General features: G+C 38.7%; 1 protein-coding gene across 1 annotated transcript in view; it reads right to left on the reverse strand.

The window, feature by feature from the left end:
- Nucleotides 1-19064, reverse strand: part of akap9 (A kinase (PRKA) anchor protein 9) — a 65653-nt gene extending 46589 nt beyond the window's left edge. The window contains exons 1-7 of the mRNA XM_085347021.1: nt 18835-19064; nt 9064-9336; nt 4037-4081; nt 3375-3437; nt 1497-1646; nt 383-538; nt 26-181 (exon numbers count right to left, since the gene is read on the reverse strand). Coding sequence (XP_085203147.1) covers nt 26-181; nt 383-538; nt 1497-1646; nt 3375-3437; nt 4037-4081; nt 9064-9336; nt 18835-18882 — 891 coding nt within the window. The 5' untranslated portion in view covers nt 18883-19064. The remainder of the gene's footprint in view (nt 1-25; nt 182-382; nt 539-1496; nt 1647-3374; nt 3438-4036; nt 4082-9063; nt 9337-18834) is intronic.
- Nucleotides 19065-23379: the final 4315 nt, after the last annotated feature.

Below are 23379 nucleotides of genomic sequence, written 5' to 3' on the forward strand. Positions count from 1 at the left end.
CGTAACAGACAAGGCAACTTCTTACCGACTCCATCTCACTGATCTCTTCCTGGAGTTTTCTGACCTCAACATTCATCTCGTCCAGCTGCTGTTGGTGCTGAACAAGCTGCTGCCGGGCCTGTAGAAGATCAGCCGCGGTGCTGCTGTGGCTCGTATTCCTCAGTGATTCACCTGCCTGCAGCTGTGATGACCAGTCAGATAAGTCGGTACAAAAAATAAAGGGGAAAAACACAGGTCCAGTTTTTAAAGGTTATAAGACCACCTTATCACAAATATGTATTGCTTATTAGACTTTAAATTACAAACAAAAGTATCATATTAAAAGCGTAAGAAGTACAGAACAGATAAACAGTTCGGTTGATAAATATGAAAGTATTTTTACCTGCTGGAACTGAATTTGTAGTTTTTGGCTTTGCTCGGTCAGCTCCAAAAACTCTTTCATGATCTCGTCTTTCTCTTTACGGGCCTGCTGCAGGTTGGATGTGAGCTGGGTGATGATGCCATCTCGCTGCTTCAGTGCTGCTTCAAACTCCTGCAGCTATAAATTTAAAATGGAATTAAGTGAAATCGTCAATTTACACAGCTTAACCAGTTAATACTCATATATATATGACTGAAAAAAAGAGATGAATGAGCTGGTGTTTGAAGCAATAAAAGGAAACGTGCACATACAGGTTGAACTATAGCACTGCCAAGGAGGTAAAGGTCAGGAATAAAAATATTCCCCATCTTGATAACTTTAAACTCATTGTGAAACTGTTTAAATGTCAGGTGTGATTATAACGTTCTGACTCTATCAATTAAAAATAAATGGAAAAATTTCAAAAGGGCTTAAATTAAAAAAAGAAAAGAAATTCCTCCCCAATTTCATCACTTTGTGCACCTTATGAAATTTCCATTATTACAAAAGTTTCCCTTCTGATCACTTGGGATTTGAGTATGGACCTCAAAATTGGCTTCTGAGTTTAATTGGTGGAGCCACTGTACTTTGTTATGGCCTAAAGCCTTGGAAGACTAAACGATCACTCAGGGATACAGATGGATGCTGATGAAATCGAGTAGTAGCACACACTATGTGCACATATGTCTGCCATCCTGGGATAATCAATAAATTACAGGAGACAATGTCAAGACTTTCAAACAAGTGAATCTAATCTTCTTACATAATAACAAACAAGCCTAAGAATCATTTTGATTAGTTTTTAGTTTAACTTACTAAAAAGCATCATCTCCTTTCTACGCATTCTCTCAATACACCGGCTAATGGACAGTGGAAGAGAAAGAGAACACCTAAACCCTGTGTAATGAGGGAAAGAGGAAGACGACAGTGGAGATTCATGGATGTAGTGAAGGAGGGCATGCAGAGGGTTGGTGTGACAGAAAAGGATGCTGGGGATCAGGTGAGATGGAGGCAGACCATCCACTGTGGCGACCTCTAAAGGAAGCAGGGAGGAGAAGAAGCAGCAGAAGAACAGCGTTGTGCTAAAAATCCTTACCTGCTGCATGCCTTCTGCACCAAACGCAGACCTGATTTCGTCAAGCTCTCGACTCAGCTCCTCCACTGCCCGCGTCTTGGCCTCTAGCGCATCCTCCAAATCCTGCCTCGTACCACCTTTTGTCACCTGTTGCAGGGACTCCACCTCCTCCTGAGCAGGAAAATACCATGAAGAACCAATATGGCATTCACAGGGATAGACGATAAGGTTTTAGAACAAGCTTAGCAGTTAGTCGCCACCAAATAGCAACAGCTTTCAAGTTAGATGAGATAAGCAACATGAAAGCCAATGCACAAAATATAATGCATATTTATTACCTATTGAGGTTTCAAAGCATTGTTATTCAAAACGACACAGCCTTGAAACTTACTGTAAATGATACGTTTTACTGAATCGTAGAAAGGCTCAGAATTCGAATTAGATTAGGAGTTAATGAGGCCTTTAATGAGGCGGGTATGAATATTTATAAGTTTCTGCTGAGACCCATGTTTTTACGATTCTGCCTATAAGGTTCATTTTTCCATCAGCTCCCTTACTGACCAATTACTGATCTACTTTCTGTGTTAAAAGAATGAGAACTGAGCGCCGGTTTAGCTCACAGGTTGAGCAGGTGAGCATCTTACTCTGTGCTAAACTTAGCAGCTTGGGTTCAACTTTGACCTGCAACCTTCTGCTGTGTGCCCCCTCCCACTCCATCTCTCCACTTCACTGTACTAATAAAGGCAAAAAAATAGTAATTAAAAAAGGCTTCAATGTAACCATTATCGATTATTATTATTTTCATCGATGAACAGCAGAAAAAGGCTTGCATGTAACCAGATCATCTGTCTCCATCTCACCCCATCCCTACTATCCCCCTCTATCACACGGACCCTCAACACGTTCTTCACTACATCCATGAATCTGTGGTCTTCCTCTTTCCCCCTCCCAAATGCAATCTTCTGGTATGGAGAAGGTTCATCCCACAATAACTGGGATAGCTAAATGCTTTGATCTAAATCTGATTTTTTTCCTCCCCTCCTTCAATTTCTTTGTCTGCCATATTTCAAAAGGCTGGATAACAAACCTCAGTCGTCAAACTCTTCAGATTTATTAACAATCACAAGAGGGACAGATCACGTCACTGTAATTAAACTTTTTTTTTTGCTGAAAGAAAAAGTTTTCCAATCTTTTCTTTCATCAGTGAATACACAAAAGATACTCTTATTAAGTTTAGTTGAAGGTTTTCTATTCGGGAAGAAGATTAGATTTTTCTTTAATGATTCTGTTTTATGTAAAAGGGTTGTAGCAAAGAAGAAAAAAAGACTTCTGTCAACATTTAATCCCATAGTTTGTCTTTGATTTGGTCTTTCGTTTATCCTCAGTATTCTCCTGTAAGTCTTTTTGCACTTGAAACCACATTTCTGGTTTTGCTGTTTCACTGTCTCAGCTGTATTGATCAGCAGCTCTCCGGTTTCTGTCTCAGCTGTATTGATCAGCAGCTCTCCGGTTTCTGTCTCAGTTCGAACATCACCTCGGTGACTTAAAAGAAAACGGCTCTTTGTGTAACACCTTCTGTGCTCTAATCTTCCACCGTATCTCAACTTCAAAGAATTCACGCCTAAGCTATGTCACAAACCTCTGTTCAGTCGGAAACATGTGAATCTTTTGGGCTTTCAAATTTGTCATTTATAACAGTAAGGATTTCTTTTTCTTTTCCACATCTCCCTTTTCAAATACTTCACATACATACAGGTACGGCACATAACAAGTGTGGTTAGTGGGTTATAGGAAATATTACAGGAGATTAAAATATTTAGCAAACAGAGTCAGGTCCAGCAGCAAGTGTTAGCAAGGCCAAAGCAGAGCTGAAAGAACTGCTCGATCAGATTACTGTACCCAGATAAAATCCTTTGAAGACATCATTTGGTGCTCTGTGATCTCATCAAGGCATCCATTTACCTGTTAATTCACAAGGCTATCCGTCAAACATTAAGATCGGGGAAATGCAACAGAGGAGCTCATAATTTTAGAGTTTAATCTCTCCAAAATAGCCTAAAGCATTTATTTAAAAGCATTAACTAAAGTCACATTTGAATTATACCCTAATTTGCTTTTTTTCTCCATCTAGTCAAACATAAAATCATCTTACAGACTCAGTCAACAGAGGCTGTTAATGATTTAAAATGTAGTGTTATTAAGCAACAAAAAACAAAACAAAAAAAAATACAGATTTCAGTTATTGTCCAAGAAAGTGTGCAGCAGCTGGCAAGGACACAGTATGAGAGGAGAAGCGATTTATCCACAAAGAATATTTCCTGAACTATTAAGTGGCTAAGAGGAACAAAGAGAACATCGCACTCTGTCTTATGATTTACAGTTTCCATTTTCACTGGAAACCCAAATAATATCCAAGAGACTCCAAGAAAATGATCAAATAAAATGACAAAATGTGGAACTGTAGCTAAGGGAGTTAATTAAAACACAAGTGATCCTACATACATGCTACAGGTGTGACATTTCTGTGAAAAAGTGAGGATTTATATTACAAGAAGTCTCACCTCTGAGGAATAATCCTCTGCAGTGGTGGAAACTTCACTCTCTGGCTGCAACACAAAAAATGAATAAAACCAACACATTAGCCACATAAAACAAACGATTTCAATCACAACCATTCACTTCACTTTTTTTAAATCATTTTAATTCTTGCAAATGTTGTCCTGACATGAAAAACAGTTACATTAGTTACTGCAATTCCTGAAACTTTATTACTTTGTTTAGAATTCCAAAATGTTCAGCATTAGAATGAGTGTCTGCCATATCTCCTATTTCTGTATGCACTCTGCATTCAAGCATGGGGCTGGGGTACTTGTGTTAGAGCTCTTTTCTCACTCCTGCAGTTTAATGAGCACTAGGGGTGGGGGGGAAAATCGATACTGTGTAGTATCGTGATATTCTGTTTGCTAATAATGTATCGATACAGGGACAGCAGAAATCGATATTTTGTTACAAAAAAAGTTTTTGTGGACTGGAACTCTGACTTCAGAGCATGTTGATCCTTTTTCTGAGCAAGAATCCTGACATTCCTTCACTGTCCAAATGTGTTTAACTTGTTTTTTGGCAGCAATAAACATGACAGTTTACTTCTTTTAATTTAAGACATGTTTTATTTTAATTAAGTTTAAAACTTTTTTATTTAATGTAAAATTATATTTTGTTTTAATTTACTTTCAAATTCTTCAGTTGCTGAATGGGCTGCATAGTTATCATAAATTGCATAGTTCAGAATAGCTATAATTGTACCAGATGGTTGCATTCAGTTAAGTTGGACTAGTATGTAATACAAACCGTTCAGTTTGTCAACAATAAAACTGACTGAAATGAGAGAAAGACTGAGTGTGAGACTTTGATCTTAGATAAAATGAATATTGATAAAGTTTACCTTTATGTACAGAATCTGAATATCGCAAAATATTTTTAAAAATTGCAATAATATCGTATCGCGCGTTAAGTATCGTGATAATATCGTATCGTGGGATATATGGTGATTCCCACCTCTAATGAGCACCATTATTAAAATCTCTTCGTGGGTTCATTCCTGGGTCATAAATTCAAACTGTACTAGGGCAGAGCAGAAGAAGAACTTGAACAACACCTCAGCTGTGTTTAGGGTAACGTGCACTCTTCATTTTGTGAGGAACAGAGCAGTCTACAACTTTTCAGAGACATGAAAATTACTTTCATTTTTATTTTATGAAAAGATTAGAACGTGACAGTAAAGAGGAAGTTAAAGCCAACACAGGAACAGCAGCTCCTACCATCGACTCTCTGCAGGCATCTGTGGGAACGACATGCTAACACAAGCCTCCTCAGCCAGAGTGAGATTAAAGCTGAGAGTATGTCAGACCCAACTGAGTAACCGGAGCTTGATTTTCAAAGCAGTGATGAGCAGTCAGGCTTGTTTCAATCTAACCTCGTTTCTACCCATACATGCTTCTACAGCGGAATCACTGCGGCTCTAACATTTTTCTGTATAATACTTTTAAACACTAAAAGGAAAAAACGAAGAAAAAAAAAAATCAGGAAAGGGATCTGTGCCATAGCTTAAAGTTTTTATTGTTAACAAGTAATTTTGTTACTGTGCATCTAAGGCCATGCTGTGAATTAATGCCAAAGTAATGTATTAGTAGTGTAAGATCGTTGGTGAAGTCCTGTTCTGAATACTTGTGCACACCTGTAATGCGTGAGGGATCGCCTCCACTGTGTCATTTCAAACTTGCAAACTGAATTTCTTATTGGGAAAGAGAACCAAGTCTCATGGACCCAAATCTGGAAATTGAAGATTGCATTGTTTTACCCAAAAATGCCTGCAATTTCAATTCAGTGTGAGTAGGGACACACTGGCAACCTGCTGTTTGGCATTTTTAACATCTGGCATTAAATGTTTTCCCTCAGAAGCCTCAGGATATTACAACGGAAGCCTTCATTGACCCTGGGGGGCCCGTTCACAATAACTCTATGCTTCTTCTTTTCTGTCTCATCTTTCCCCTCAGCCCCAAACCTGTTGCAGCAGATGGCCCTGCCCCTCCCCAAGCCTGATTCTGCTGCACGTCTCTTCCTGTTGAAATGGATCTCCCTTTCTCATTATTGCCAAGTGCTGCTCATAGGGGACTTTTCTCTAATAGCATAGAATATTTGTGCCTTCTAGGATAAAGCGCTTTCTGAACTGATGCCATAAAAATGAAACTGAATAGAAAATTGAAGTGCAGGAAAAACAACAAGCCAATGTTTATGTTCCAGCCCTAAGTCACCATCCTCTTGGACACTGCGTATTTGCCTACAGAACCAAGCGCAGCTATTATCACTTCAGGTTAGTTTGTCACTTAATTAGAGGTTTGTGCAATTTACTTTGTTGAAATGGTCCATGTGCAAGAAAGAGGTCAGAACAAGGCACAGAGTCCTGGAAGTGGTGTCAAGGTGCACAAGCGGACAACACTGAAGGAAAGATCAACCTCATTTAAATCAGTTTTTTAGTTTTTTGTGTGTGGACTCATTAAACTGCCCCCTCGCATTCAAATCGATTGAAATTCCACACACAGACATGATTAATATCACAGTTCTTTTGCTGCATGACAGTTTCCACTGATGCAAAGAGTATTATGCAAAGGTCTAAGAGGCACCAATTAGTCAACCCACTCATATTTGGGTTTAAAACTCTTTGAGATGCTTGACAGCGGAAAACACTGATGCTGTTGTGTTTCCAGGCAACCCTTCCTTTCCACCACAAGCCCCATGAGCAGTTAGTCTGGGATAAGGGAAAAAAAATGTGAGACAGAATTTAAAAAAAGAAAAAGAAAAAACAAACAACCAAACCATTTTACTTTAAGCGACTCAATAATTTATCAAAAAAAAAAAAAAAAAAAAAAATCCCACAATCCCCTCAGTATCATTCAGTGTCTTAAAATTCATGTTTCATTTGTTGTTGATGTGTAGCAGCCCCCGTCCAGGCAGGAGTTAATTAGTTTATCTGGGTCTTTTGTAATGGAGACAGATATTTGTTGCTCCAAGGTAAAGAAATGTGGATGAAACACGGAGGCATTCAGCCAACCTTAAGGTCTGCTGAAAAGTGCTGCAAGGCCACAGGAACTGGTCGCACAGACCGTCACATCTCAATCTGTTTAAAAGGCAATTGTCTGTTTCCATGGCAACCCTGTATTTTGTGGGCATGTGCTGCATGAAATGTGCAGAGGGTTCAGGGAAAGAGTGGCTGTTAAAAGAAACTGAGAGAGCTCGAATGAAAAAGAAAAGAAAAAAACGTTTAAGAACCCTCAGGTCCACATATTTTAAAAAACTGCTTTAGATTGAGTTTCTACCGAACGGTGGATGAATATTTATTTTTCAGGAGTGTTGAGACTCGATTTTAATAAAATATAGGAATTCAGTGCAGAATGAAAGGTTATGTAAGCTTGTAAGGTTTACACCCAAAGAAAATCAGGCTTGGAAGTGTGCAAAAATATTTTATTTATTTGAATATGAAATTAACTATTTAGAAAGCATGGCATGCTTGATGAAATTATCTGTCAGTAACCTAAGTAACTACGATATCGTAAGAATGTCAGACACCGTCAAAAACAGCTTTAAAACAGCACTAACACTGAAGACGAACTGTAGTCATGCTCATACTGTGTATATTTCATTAAAAAATAAAATAATGGAAGCAATTTATCATCTACTTCCAGTTTTTAGTAAATATATTGATATTGACGTACACACGCAGTTAATCGCCAGAAAACTGATTTAAATGTGGCACAGTTGTTGGCGCCAGACAGGCTCGTCTGAGAATTTCAGAAAAACCACACTGGGCATCACTCCCATCAGCTGAGAACAGGAAACTGAGGCTAAAATTGCTGCGAAATTTAGATTGTAGGGTCAGAATTTCACGTAAACAACAAGAAAGCATGGATCCAGTTCAGGTGGTATAATGGTGTGAGGGATCTTATCTTGTATCTCAACACCAAATGACCATCATGACCATCATCTACATGAGTATTCCTGCTGACTATGTCCATTCTTTTATGACTACAGTGTTCTTATATTAATTTAATATATGATTTTTAAAATGTTTAGAAATGTTTCAAATCCAAATCAGGTCAGAATATGTTACATATTAAGGACAATGCAAAGATTTTCAAGCTGGGCCTTTAGCTCTGAGTTGGAGTCACAACAGAGCTGTCAGCACAGCAAGCCAGTCAAATGGCTGGGGCTTCAAACAGCCAGGCAAACTGGTCGGACAAGAATAAAGTCAAAACTTGAAGCAGCTCAATATGAACTTTTGGGCAGATAGACCACCTAAGCATGGTGGATCCTTTAAGTTAGAGGTATATACTTGGTCATGGTCTTTGTTGAACGTCTCCATAATTAGATGCTTTGTAAGAACTAAAGAATCAGAATCAGTTCTGCCAAAAAAAAATTTTTTGTAACTGCATTTATTAACTTTTTTTTTTAATCCTGAAATTACGAAATCAGCGCCCTGTGCTCTGGTTGTCATGACAGCTAAGGAGGGCTCATTAGGCTCAAGGGAGCAACGACCATCTCCCCGCCCCCTCCCCACACAGAGCTTTCATCATTACACTGCCTTTTCTGTGAGCTCTTATAAGTGCTTGTTATGAATAAAAAATTAAAGCCATTAAATGGTCTTTAAAAATTTCAGGAGTGTCTGAGTGCAGGAGGCGCACAAGGAGTGTGCTTTCTGAGGAATAATAACGTGTTAAAAAAGAAAAAAAGACTATAGACGAACCGCTAATAGATTGTGCCAAAAAAATTGAATATTCCCCTGAAAGGCTTAATTTAGAGACTGTTTAGAAACTCTGATTATAAGTGTTGCTGGAGACACAGTTCAGGGCAACATTATCTATTCATTCCACTAAATCAGAGCTAAATCACAAGTTTGATATCTGAAAGGAAATTAATAGGTAACATTAGAATTGTACTCAGGATGTGGCAACTTAAAAATAATCAGAGTCCTCACTGAGATCTTATGAGCATATTTGCGTGACAGTTGAGAAATGGCAATAAAACTAGTATCTACCTCTATGTTGTACGTCTGGTCATGCCTGACAGTCTCTCCACTCCTGAGCGTCTTGGTGAAGGTAAACTCCGTGGTGTGTGGGTCTCTGTTTCTTTCTTGTGATCCATCTTGTCCTCCACCTGTGACCTCCTCTCCTCCCACAGACTGATTCAGTTCAACCTCCACCCTTCCCTGTGAATGCCCCTCCGAATCCTCGCCTGGCTTCTTTTTCTTCTTCTTTTTCTGTTTCTTCTGGGAGTCGGCGTGAGCTTTTCTCTGGCGGTACTCAGCCAACTGGGGGCATAGAAAAAGGAAAACGTTTAGTGTTAAACATAAAAACTTCTGCTTCAAGCTGGTCCTTGAAAATGAAAAAGAATTATCAAACAAAACAGCTATTTAAGTGTTGGTGTAATTCAGGTTTAAAAGTTGTAGCTTCCAGTCAGATCTTTGTTTATCTGACCCACATGTTCAAACATTACATCGTAAACCACCTGCCTCACCGTAGCTATTAGCACCTCTAACTCAATGCTTCTGAAAATTTAAATGATGTATGAACCTACTCTGAGCCGACACAGTTTAGTGAAACTCAAGCGAAACATTTGTTTGCCCCAAACGCGCGATCTTGTTTCTCTGAGTGAATCCTCCCTCCCCGTCTCCATATGACTCGGCACATGCCTCTTGCTGTGCCAGGTGCTAATCCCGACTGAAGGGATTTTTAAACTATGTCAATGATCACTGTGAACAACCAGCAACATGTTACGCTGTCTTCACAACTATTTCCATTTATTTATCTGAAACAAACTCACGGCCTCTGGGTTCCTGAAAAGTGACTTTAAATCCATTTCTAAATCAATATGAGTGCAAACGCCTATCGCCACATTGATCTGTTTAATAAGATGAAACATGTGTGCTAAATGTTCCTATCCTCTAATCTTTCTAAGCATCGTGCTGATCGGCCTCTCCTGGTCACTATCCTATCACTCCACAGAGAAACAAGAGCCATAAACTACAAACTTCTTTAATGTGTCTTATTTAAACAAAACATTTTGTAATGACTTAAAAAAATGTCAATAAAATACATAAATCAATTAATTCCCACATTTCAGAATCACATCTGCTATGAAATTTTTTAAACTGTAAAATACTTTGTGAACAATTTCTGTAACAAACCTACTAATTAAATAATCCAAGCAGATATTTTTGGGACAACAAAAAAACAAAAACATGCTTGCACTACAACAACACTTAATGTTCGTACACAATCTTTATTTCTCACTTACAAATAAAAATATATTCTGCTTGATCATGTAAATATGATCCTAATTAAACAGCCTGAACAGTTGATACTGCTGAAATTTATTATGCAGGTGACGGCAAAAAAGTTGCAGAGTGAGCAAAGCAGGGGGTACACCAGCAGCAGTACACCACTGCTGACGTACAGACAGCCTGCTCACCTGAGAAATGCCCCTGCACCTTACAACAGATGTCACAGCTGTGAGCAACGTGCTCTTCCAGATGGTCAAAGTGACTTGGATTAAAAAAAAAAAGAAAAAGAAAAAAGCAGGGCTTCACTTTGAGTAATCAACACATGTTGACAGGTTACAATGAAGAAAATAATGAAATGTTAAAAATGACCTAGATTCTACATCAGCCTTACAAAGCAGGGCTACTCTGTGACTTATGTAATTATTTTGGTCATTATTGAAATCATGAGAATTACTCATAGACTTTGGGAAAATAGTAGATGTATAAAATATTTAGAGGGAAAAGAAACTTTGATATCTTTGAAGTTTTAGTGAGTAAAGGAAAGACAAAACAAGAGAATTTAAATAAAAATTCCGTTAGTTGCATTGAAATATCACAGGTCACGGGTGAGAGACAGTGATCAATATCATCAAAATGACACCTGCAGTCATGATATTTCTCGAATATTTCTCAAATTATGTTGGCATTTATTCTTTGGGGGTCTTTTGTTTTACTTTTAGGACTTTTAGGAGAGGGTCAGTTAGGTCAATATTTGCAAATGTGGATCACAAATCTAAATCCACATAAAGTGACACTAAGGACTATTTTTTTTGCCACAGATGCTGATTAAACAGATGCAGATCCTGACTACAAATCCGGTTGATGTTTGTACTTCATAGCAAAATTGCAACAACTGTTACATAGATTGTTATGAAAAGTTGATCTAAAAGCATTTTTCCATGCAAACATGGAGAGAACATGCAACTCCACACAGAAAGACTCTGGCCTGATGGTGGAATTGAACTCAAGACTTTCTTGCTGTGAGTGCTAACCACTGTGCCACCGTGCTGCTCCCACAGTTCAAAGGCATGCAGTTAGTGGGGTCTGGTGATTTCTAAATTGCCAATAGGTTTGAATGTGAGTAGAAATGGGTGCCTGTCTATCTGTGTTAGCCCTGCGACAGCTTGGCGACCTATCCAGGGTGTACCCCGCCTCTCGACCTATAGTAGGATAGTCTCCAGCTTCCCCACAACCCAGATAATGATAAGCAGAAGAGAACAGATGGATGGATGTATTAAAAAGTAGTAAAACAGATGAAAGGTTAAACAGATAAATAGTAATAATTCTTATAAAAAGAAATGCTCCTTTCACAGAAGCCATGTGTGTAGATGTAGGATTAAAAGCAAACAAAGTTAATAACATAATATAACAAAGGGACATAAAATGTAAAATGTACTGAGGGTGTTCGTCCATTAGTCTCTCTGTAATCCTGCACGCAAGCGCATGTGCACGAATGGTGAAGCACACTTTAGAGTACAGTACAGTTGACCGCTCAGCCTTAGACCTGCATCAGCGGTTTTATGCACCCCACTCCTGTAGCAGCAGCTTAAAGTTGGCATGTAAGTGGGCACTTTGTGACTGCTCATTTGGTGATACTGCACAAAAGGTCAGAGGCTGACACAGAGCCGAGAGTGGGTGTTGTCTTCATGTTCCCCACCTACAATAAATAGCTTAAAAGCTCAAAGGGCTCATGATCTCTGCCTCTGCACCTCCACGCATGACCCACATCTTGTCCAAGCATACCCACAAGCTTTAAATACCAGAGGACACAGAATGAAATATGAATGAATGCCACTCATACAGTATGGAAGCTATCCTACTTCAGAGAAACAAGGTGATTTCTGCTGGCAGGTCTGCTGTACCTGAGCACCATCACTCATGAGTCCAGGGAACCACCGGCCTTTCACTGAGCTCATAGCAAGCTGCCCTATTTGGCTGAGTAGAGCAGAGCAATGGCTGAGCATATGGAGTAGTGAAGCCTGCGTCGCTCTAATACCATCTGGGAAAGCAGAAATTACGTAGGTGTATCACCATCTGCTGTCAGAAAACATTTACACAGGCACGTTTGTTTTAATATATATCTGATAGTAAATAGTGGATAATGTCAGGTTCAGTTTTTTGTTTTCAAGGCGGCATTTTTAAAGCTATTCTTTGTTCTTGGACTACTTTAGTAAAGTAGCTTTGTATGATTTATCAATGATAAACACAGCATAATAAAGCTTAATTACCACCTTTTTGACAACTTCCACCAAAAGTGAAAAAGTCAAAGCTGGTTTAAAGTCCTGGATTGGGTCCGCTTTTACCTTCGGAACTGCTTTAACTCTTTACACACAGATTAAACAAGGTGTTCGAAAGTTTTCTCAGAGATTTTAGTCCACATTGACATAATTTCATCACACCGTTTTTGCAGAATTTCAAACATTCAAAAGGTGCTTGAACAGATTCATATCTAGTGACTGTTGATACCAATTGAGTACAGTAAGGATTTGAGATTTGTGACATGGAAGATTCACTTTGACCATAAAGAGATGGACATGGTGACCAACAATACTCAGGAAGGCTGCCACATTTAAACATTGCTCAGTTGGTATTAAGAGGAGCAAACTGTGCCAAGGAAATATCCCCCACACTATTACAGCAACACCACCACACCAAGCAGCATGGATCCATGCTTTCATGTTGTTTATGCCAAATTCTGGTCCTGGCACATCACAGCAGAAACTGATACTAATAAAGTGGCTGCAGAGTGTATTTCTCAGGGATGCCTAGTAAAGTGGTACATCAGTATATAACTGAACAGCCTTGCAAAGTTCACAGCTGACAAATCCTAGTAACTGTTTAGCTTCTCTTAACTGACGCTGTATAAAAGTCATTGGTTTCTCAGACACTGAAAGCTCCAGCTCTATAATGACTGCACACAAATGTTTGACTTATTGTCACCAAGTGAAAAATTAGCTTAGTTAATGTGATGCTTACGTATGACTAATACAATAACAGTGTGTCAGACTTAAATACCTAAATGGATTTCTATGGTTTCAGGTCAGTCAGACACACAGCTAAAAGAATTCACAACATCCCTAAAAAAAAACATCACTCCACTGTACCCCAGAGAGGAAGCTCACAGCTCCTCATGTCATGTGCCAATGAGAGAGCCAGCAGCACAGTGTGAGTCAACACTGTGCTACTTCAGGGTGTAAATCCTCTGCACACATTCGTAGCTACTGCTAAGCTGAATGCACACATTTGACTTCAGGTTGAAATAAAACCTAACAGTAACTGAACCACCTCTGCGTCACCTGGTTTATCACCCCTTATCCAGCTGGTGCTACATCTGTGAAACGTTAAAGGGGTTTTAAACACGGCAGTGCAATGGCCACAACACATGTAACACACAGGACATGACACAGGTTGAAAACTGTACTCCGGTCTCTTCCAGGACTGCTTTAAGCAATGTCCTTTCAGTGGTTTATCCTGTGACAACACGTGTACCTACTGTATTGTCAGTGAACAGTTTGCTAACCATGGTAACAAGAGCGAATCAAAGGCACAGTATGAGGCAATTCAATGCCAGCGGCCACATACACGCCTCCTCCTGCTCACTTTCAAAGGACTTAGCTTTTTTTCCCCTTTTGAAACACTGTTGGTCCAGAAATACAACAGAAAATAAAAAATGTGACAGTCTGTCAATTTAATTTGCAGGTATTATTTATCAGCTATGCATTATTTTAATAGCTCTACATGTCTTTACCTTTTAAAAACAAGAGTTAGGCCAGAAGGACTGAGGTATCCTTCAGCTCTTCTAACAAACACCCCAGAAACAGCTCAGTGCAGAAAGCAACACAGAAATGCTATAAGCAAACACCAAAACTCAAACAAGATAAATCAGAGACCAGTGGAGTGCACACGATTATTTTACCGGAAAAGCTGAAAAATAATAATCAAATCTTTCCACCCTGAACTGGTGCTTCTTCACTCTTTAAAAAAATAAAAATAAAAAATAAATAAATAAATAAATAAAAGCATGGTATCAACCATTTTTCTACAATTATCAAATCTCAAGCTCAGCAGCTCAAAGTATATGCTGGATCAGCTGGAATGTATGATGGCATTCAGGATAATATCCTGAAGCATTATTGCATGTCATGTCTTTACCCTCACTAAATCTCAAATTCACTATACCGCATGTTCTCAAGTGTCATTTATAAATGTGTTTTTTTCTGCAGTTTTAATAATTTGTAGTAGAATTTTTATACATAAAATATTTTTTCTTCATCAAATTGCTTTTATTGTCATTCTGCAAATACAATTAGAGAGGGACACATGAGACACTGACAGGAAAACACAAACTTGACACTTTTGGCATGTTGTTTGACCCTGTGAATCCAGTCTGGCGCCTTTCTGTGTGGAGTTTATATGTTCTCCCTTTGCTTGTGCGGGCTCTATCAGGCTTCCTACTAGAGTTCAAAGTCATGCATGGGGTTAGGTTAACTGGCCAAAGGTGTGAATGTGAGAGTGAATGGTTTCCTGTCTCTGTGTTAGCCCAACAACAGGCTGGCAACCTATCCAGTGTGTACCCTTCCCATCCCCCAACAGCAGCTGAGATGAGCCCCAGTGGCCCCCTATGACCCTGAAATGGATAAGTGTAAGAAAACAGATAAATGAATGAATGAGTGGATGTGCAACCAACAATCTGAAGCAACTGTGTGATGCTATCATATCAATATGTAATATAATCTCTCTGCCATCAAAAATTAAGACAATAAATACATTAGTTATTCATTGTTGTGCCAAAAACAGCCCACTTTAATCTTACGTGTAAGTACCATTGAAACTCCCCATTTTTATACATTTAATCAATAACATATCTTAATATAAGAAAAAGAACTGACATTTTAATAGCACCTCTAGGTTTTTATATATAAATGCAATCCATTATTATACATCATAAAGAAACACCTCTGTAGTAAATGAAAGAAATCTGTCAGCATGAGTCTTTGGGCTTAACTTGTAAGAAGTAAAATGTGTAAAATACAGAAATCTATAATTTAATTAACTTGGTGTAATATAAATGTCCACGGGGGAGGTCTTTATCAGTAGGAAAAGCTGTAAAACTTGTGAAAACAGAGTTAAAAGTCCAAAATGCATTTCTATTTTTGAAAGCTGTCCAATGGGCCAGAATATAGTCTACTTCTGGCCAATTCTGGCCCCCGAGCCGTATGTTTGGCACACCTGTTATAGTGTTTTTATAGAAGATGCTCATTGCATCAAGCAAGATGAAATCCCCTCAGAAAGTGTCTAAAAGCCACAATGAAAATTAAAATTAGTCATCATCCAGGCTGTTGCCAATTTAACCTGTGCAGCTGCTACACCATCATCTTCAATTAATCACCTGACAATCCCTTCTGAAGCAGTGCAGCCTGACATAATACGAGTTTTCAAAGCATTTAGTACTTTGTCAAGCATTAGAAACACTAAATACTGCACCCTAAAAATCAAACTTTCCAGTACAAGTTTAGGAAAATAATAAGAACTAGTAAAGGTGATTATACTCCATTCATAACACAGGGCAATGCAGGGCATCCCTGTGATTAGTCGCCTGAAGGATTAACTATTCAAGCCTCAGTTAAGTAGCTCAACTTGTATCTTTGTTGTCGTCAAAACCTGCAACACTGCCTGGCATGGATGGTGGTGACACTGAGCTTTAAGGCTATTTGAATGCTGAGAAATTAAAATGATCCTTTACACGTAGTTCAGCATGTTGTCTCTCCAGGGCTGAAAAAACACATTCTATAAATCTTCTAAAAGATATCTGATGCATAAAATGTTTTAAGATAGTAGTATTGCTTTTTTATTTGTGGATAATCATCAGTATTCATCTGTCAAAAGTACAAACGCATATCAGTGATTCTTCATTCTGCAGAAAGAGCCTGAGGTTGCATAGCTGCATATCGGAGAAGCAGACAAACAAATACACATAGAATCCTTTATGAATTATGAGCATCCCCTGAGCCAAATTATTCCCTGATGTTTCATTAAAAATCAGCTCTGTTCAACGTACTACTGATCCCAAAGACCAGGGTGACAAACAACACGAAGAAGGTACTTTCATTCAGTGGAAACGCACACCTCTGTAAGCATAAAAAAGGAGATATAATAAGCGTCAATCTTAATTGGAGGGAAACAAACAAAGAAACTCTTCATCTGACAGATATATCTACAGACAGATAATTTACCCACAACTACAAAGTGACATGAGAGGTGACGTTTGGATTTGAAAATTGGGAGGGATTTACAGAAAGTAAGTGTAGGAACAGGTGCCATATCTGAGTTCATGGGTTTCTATAACCCAACAGAAAATCTTACACCACCCTGAGTACATTAGTGCAGTCAGCGCAGTGTTTTTCATACAGGGAGCCTAAGAAGATGCTACTCATGTAACTGAAGAACTCAGTGAAAGTCTTGAATGAATAAAACCAGAATGCCAGTAACACGCTTGTCAGTGTGCTCCATTTTGTAGCAAAACATGAACAAAGCATCTGCGCACAACAGCCTGAAACAAAAGCCTGGCAACACCGGCCCACAATATTCACTTTGCTTATTGTCTGGTATGACTCAGTAGGCACTCGCCTGCTACGAGCTACACAATAGATGACAGACAGTTTACCTTTCACTCAGATATCAACATCAACTTTTCCTTCACCTGATTTCAGAAATGCACCATCTTTTTCAGGCAGGCAGGAAATACATGAAAAAAATAATGTTTTTTCATAAATTGAGGAAGCCAGAAGACAATGTAAACACTCCCCACATCTTATAGACTGACTCAGCTCTGGAAGTCCCTGTTAAACATTATGTCATGAGGTTTCTTCACTGCATGAGGACATTGTGATTTGGCATTGTGTGAAAAAAAAAACAGCCTGCACCACAGAGGGGCCTTTTTATAAACCAAAATACCAAAGTCATAACCCGGGAGACGGTCTCCCCTGCGGTGCAAAAACCAGAGAGCTTAAGCAATTTAAAAACCAGCATGCTGAATGTTTCTCTGCAGCATCTGGATGGAAAGAGGCTGGATTTCCCTTTAAGAGACTGCCTGATTTAAGCAGTTTTGACACTTTCTGACTCGACAATTTAGTTCGTAGAGACTCATTCTCATTAGGGCCCTCCTGGAGTAAAAGAGAAGACGTAATCAAACCTAAGGATCCTATTTCCCACACTAGAAGGAAAATACAAAAATAAATAAGATATATAAACACATGACCTATGTACAAAGATTGCAGATACAATCTCTTTACAAGATTTTACAAGTTTGTGCTGCACGGTAATATTTTTAGAAATACACAAGTGCTTTATAAACATTTGGTCTCAATCTAATGGCTCAGGCTGATGTTCCAGTCTTAAAATTTGCAACTTAAAATAACTCCAGTCAAATAAGTAACGACATTCATCCCAAAGCTTTCCCCAGCTTCAACGTCCATAACAACTGGCATACACCATGAAATCTAACACTGGACCCACATCTGAACCTTTAGAGTAGGATCGTGAAAACTAGACAGGTAACATTCCAAATAAGATTTTCCTTAAATATTATTAAGATTGTTAAGAAGCCTCTGCATCAACTTATTTGTATATATGCTTTTGCATCCAGACAGCTGAGGAAAGAATGTATAAAAATGCAACATTCAGGGCTACAGTGCAACACTCAACTGTACATACGCTTTATCTAATTGTCCACATGCTTGCAGCATGACACTGGTGTATTCATGATATGAAAGAAGATGCTCACCACAGGCTGGTCTGGCCAGCTTGTAATTATGTTGCTAAGATCTCTTTGAAAACATCTTTTTTGATAAAACACATCCCCCGCAAGATGTTTGGGTTATACAGACTATAAAAACAGATAACAGAGCTCCTGCAAGGTCATCCACAAGCACCACGAGCCAAAACTGAAAGAGCAGTGCGTACCGTGTCACTGTCGATTAATATAAACGTTGATCCAGTTTGTGGATGCTATCGTTTCTAGAAGACAGCTAATAAAGCACAAGTTTGGCGTGTGAGGCAATGCTGGTTCTAGCCAGTGGGGTTATGTCCTGTAAATCCTGTTACACCAGCCTGTCAGTCAGTGTCACTTCAGGTGGCGTTTATAAATCCCGGGTAGCAATGTGGCCTGCGCACACCTGCACGTCGGTTTCGGGAAAGTAAAAGGAAACACTTTAGTAAGTGCAGACATGCAGCATGACAAAGGAGACTAGCAGCGGCTATGCTAACCACCCCAACCCCGCCCGCCCCATGCCCGGCTGTCAGTGCGAAGCAGGGCGCATGTTTGCGGAGTCCGACAGCTGATAGCGTAAAATGAAAGGAAGGGGGGGCAAAAGCGCCTGACAGACCCCGGCCGCGACAAAACAAGTTGTCGACAGCATTAAGTCGCTACTTCAGAGTAATGAGAGCAGTGTCAGTGAGTTGTGCTAGCACCAAAACTGAGAATCATACCTTTGCTTTGCCGGCCTCCAGCTTCTTTTGCCTCTCCTCGTCTTCCATCCCCGCAGTCCCTGTGGCTAAACAAACAGAGAAACTGCCTCATGCGAAGTATCCGCGAGAGAAATTTAAAAGCTAACCGCTAAATGTCCCTCTCTCTATATGACTCGTGGCTCGCTCCCAGAGACTTCCACTGGCATTAACTAGCTGTCTCCTTGTTGGTAATCCGCCGCCATGTTTTCCACGTAAACATGAGACCCAGTAATGATGACGTAGTGTAGGTGCCTTCACAGTCACGCCCACTGGCAGCCAAACGGTGGTGCGTTCACGCTCAGTCAGAAATACCGTCCAAAACAAGATCGTCTTTTTTTACCACTTCAAATTTCTATATAGAACTATTATGTTATGTTGTTACTGTTTCTGCTGTCCTCTTAGCCATATCTCTCTTTAAAAAGACATGTTTATTGTTAGCGGGACTTTTACTCCTGGATAAGTAAAAGATATATAAAAGTAACATTGTGGAAAAGTGACCACAACTCCCAAATAGTGTCAGGAATGTTTGACAGATTATAGCCCATCAAGTCACTAACAGCAGGCAAATACAGGAAATCATATTTTGGCAGGTGATCACTTTTTGGTATGACCACACAATACTAGAAAAAGTTTTTTAAATACTTTAATTCATTTATAAAAAATCAAAGTTAAAAATTACATTTTGATATATGTGTATATATATTGTCATTAAAAAGTCTGTTGGCTGATGACCAGAATCTGTTATTTATTGCAAACCTCCACCTACTGAAAAATGAAAGTGTTTTCTTACACAAGTTCTCGCATGGTTGCTGAATTTTCTCACAGAAACTTGTTTTCAGGTGAGGTGGGAATACCAAATTCAACTTCCAGCTAATTAATTTGAAAAAATTATGTCACTGTCAAGCTCTGATTCTGACTTTGAGTAAAAGAAGGAGTGACATGACAATTTATTCAACACAGTTTTAGTATATATCTAAACAACAAAAACAAAATAATAATTAAAGTAAAAGTATAACCCTGTATCCAAAAACAGTGGATAGATTTACTCTAACTAATTTTAACCACTGTGTATCCTGTTCTTGGGCATGCCCCGCTAATGCCTTTGGACCAGAGTACTGTAAAGCTTAATGATGCCCAGTGGATGAGAGCATATTAAGTATTTCTATGTACAGCTACATTCTGCTTCTACTTTACCATATTTTCTTTGCAACTACTGTACTTTGCACTCATAAAGTGATATACAAATCAGTGAATCAGAAATTATGATCCAATATATACATGATTCTGAAAAGTGATATTCTATATAATAAGTACATTTACTTTAGACACTAAGTATATCATGATTTAATAACTTGTTCACCATGAAACCACATAAGCCTTTAATATAAATGTTACTTTTTTGTCCATTTTTTTTCACTTTGTGAAACAATTATCCAGCATATTCAAACCAGTTTCACTCCCTGCCACTTGAATGCCCCTGATCCTATTGGGTAGCTTTGAATCTGTCTTCTATAAATATATCTTGACTGATAAAATAACGGAGGCAAAGGCCAGATGCTATCAAAATAAAATACACGTCTCTCCATTTGTACCCACATAAGTATCTCATAAAAATGCATTTAGTTGGCGTCTACCGTTGAGGGTGGTGATGAAACACTTCCTGACTGCTTTAAATCCAAACAAACCACTTTTCTCCATAATTTATGATTCTCTTTTTTTCTCTCTCTTTGTGGTTTGAAAGAAATTTGTGAATTTGTACAGCCATTACAGAAAAGTGTGCTGAATTTCTCACGATGTAAAAGATTATTTAATGCAAAAATAATACATTTAGTGCTAATTATTAATAAGCCAGTCACTATATTTGACTACAATCCCATAAATTTCCCTTCATTCTCTGCAGTCTGAAGTCTGCTTGTAAAGTCTGCTCAGTTTCTATGGTAACAGGCGAGGAGGAGAGGTTGCCAGAGCTGTCCCAGTTGAGAGTTTTCTTTTTTAAACACAGAATATTTTCATATCAAAGATGTTTGCTGCTAATAAAGGATCCAGCTGTCACCTCGCATTCTCCAGCATGGCGTTTGAATGGGCTGCATCACCAAGAGTGCTGCCATATGTTAAAGAGGAAGCACGTGAGCTGTCTCAGCTGAATGGTGCTGCAGGTAATATGAGAGACTGGCATCGGTTTCTAGGACAGATGGGGATGATTAAAATAAATGGACAGGCAATATTTTACTCACAGCCTCCATGTGGGATTGATCTTCAGTCTTAAAATAGTTTATATTTAATTAAAGTAGCGTATTCCTGGCAAACTAAAGGCCTTTTATCTTTCCTGTCATTTTCCCCCAAATAAGTCAGCGATAATATAAACTTTGTGGCTTGATCATTAGATGAACTAATCTTCTTTCTTTAAAGTTTTTATTTGATCACCAGTGAGCTAATAGGAGATGTGGGTAGTAATTCATAGGGGTCTTTGCTGGGATTTTAGAAATCTAGAGATTATTTCTTACATGTTTGCTTAAACTCCATATTTCCCCAGGGCATGCCTCAAACTGCACATGTAAGACTAACAAATTTTAGCCAGTTTTATTATTTCATACTCTTTGATTATTTCATTACACCGTTACATTTTATTTCAATTTCCCTGAGATTAAAGTCCAGGTGGACCAACATTTATTCCCTTTTTATTTGCAGGCCAGTCCAGTCTTAAACAAATATCCTACCTAAGCGTTTTGCCTCAGTTTCATTCGAAGATTTCTTGTTCTAACATCCAGGCTAAAATATTCCTGTAGAATTATAAAATATTAAACTTTCCCTTATACTTCCAGAAACATACCAGTAGTAGCAGTAGCAGCAGCAGCAGCGGGAGAAGATGCTCTGTGTCTTCGGCTGACGGGGGCTGAACAGCTTATTGTCTGGCAGATTTTGAATTCCACCCATCTTCTTTTGGACATTCTCACCAGCCTGATCTCACCTGTGAAAGCTTGCTGTTTGAGCACCAGCGTCTGCAGGAACTTTTGAAAGTTTCGTCAGCCTCTGAATTATTGATTCACTCAGGGAGTATACAGAGTCTACAATTACCCAAGTGACTTTACCAAGACAAGCTCAACAAATGAACAGCATGCATGCTATATTTATAAGTCAGAGGGTGGTGAACAAAGGCTGTTAGAATTAAGATGATAGAAACATCTAGATACTGAAAAGTAAAATGAAACCACTCTAAACCATTTTTCTTATAACACTTTAAATACATATGGTGGAAAAAAGATGAAAAGGAGCCTTAACTAATCTAGATTATCATCACATCCAGTGCTACAGCTTTTTTTTTTTTTTTAAATTAAAGTGTATTTATAGCCCAGAAGTGTAATATACGGTAGTTTCACCTTCTGAGATCCTCATATGATTACATTTTTTTTAAAGGCTTTTCTTCATCCTTATACTTCATTCTGCTCAAAGTATTCTAAATTTTATTACACAAAGGAGACTTTGTGTTATACTTCATAAACCCAACATGTAAATATGAGGACATGGTGCTTGACAGTAGGTGGTGTGCTGACATGCTGTACTTGGCTTTCACCAAACATGGTGTTGTGCATTATAGCCATAGATCTCCACTTTGGACTTTTTAGAGAGAAGAGGTTTTCTTCTGACAGTCCATCCAAACAAGCCATACTTGTTAGAGATTAGCAGCACTTGGCTGCCACTTGCCCACTTAATTCCTATGGAAACAGTAAGGGTATACTACCTCTTCAGTGTTGTAAGCGACTGATAAAGTCCTGTGAAAACTTCACGTGACTTTGTATTACTAAAACATGTATGATCCATTTCTATGTTTAAGAAATCTTGGCATCTTGTAATCTCTTATGAGGCCAAATAACTTTTATGGGGGGCTAAAAAAAATATATTTCACACTCCAGTAGGGTTAGTTAAGTGCAACAAGAAAGCTGGAAGCTCAGCAACACGTGGGAATGTCTCTGTTTCAAATACAATAGCAGCGTAGATCAGATTGAACCACTCTTACCATTTATGGTGTCTTATAACCTCTCTTTATTGTCTGTCATAGAGTATAAGTAATTAAAAGACAGACACAAAGACCATAAGGGTCCCTAAAATACTTTGGATAGGTTTAAGAAAAATGCAGGTGTGCAAATGCAAATGTAACTGTGACCTGTGGATGTGTGAGACGAATTTGAATCGAGACTCCAGTTTCCCAGCTGTTGCGATGGAGCTCACTTCAGTCTTAGAGCAGCAGAGCAATGTGTATTTGCATAATGACAACATCAGTGTCATGCATTAAAATATGCATAAGTGGGGGGACTCATCAGTAAAGAGACGCACTGGGTCAGTACGTTTATCAGTGGTAGGCTGTGAATCATAACACATGGTAAGTGTCCTCTTGTAGCTTGTACGAGAGCATCTGCTAGCTGAGACAGAATTAACTATTGATGCCTGTAACAACAGTCCAGTCCTCTATAATGCTGTGTTTTTATTATGTAATTGAAGCTTCCCAGGTTACTGAAAAATGTCATTGCT

The sequence above is a fragment of the Diplotaxodon limnothrissa genome, linkage group LG22 (genome assembly GCF_057381915.1).
Source record: "Diplotaxodon limnothrissa isolate DT_005_m linkage group LG22, D_limnothrissa_male_GT1.1, whole genome shotgun sequence".
In the NCBI taxonomy this organism is placed as follows: Eukaryota; Metazoa; Chordata; class Actinopteri; order Cichliformes; family Cichlidae; genus Diplotaxodon; species Diplotaxodon limnothrissa.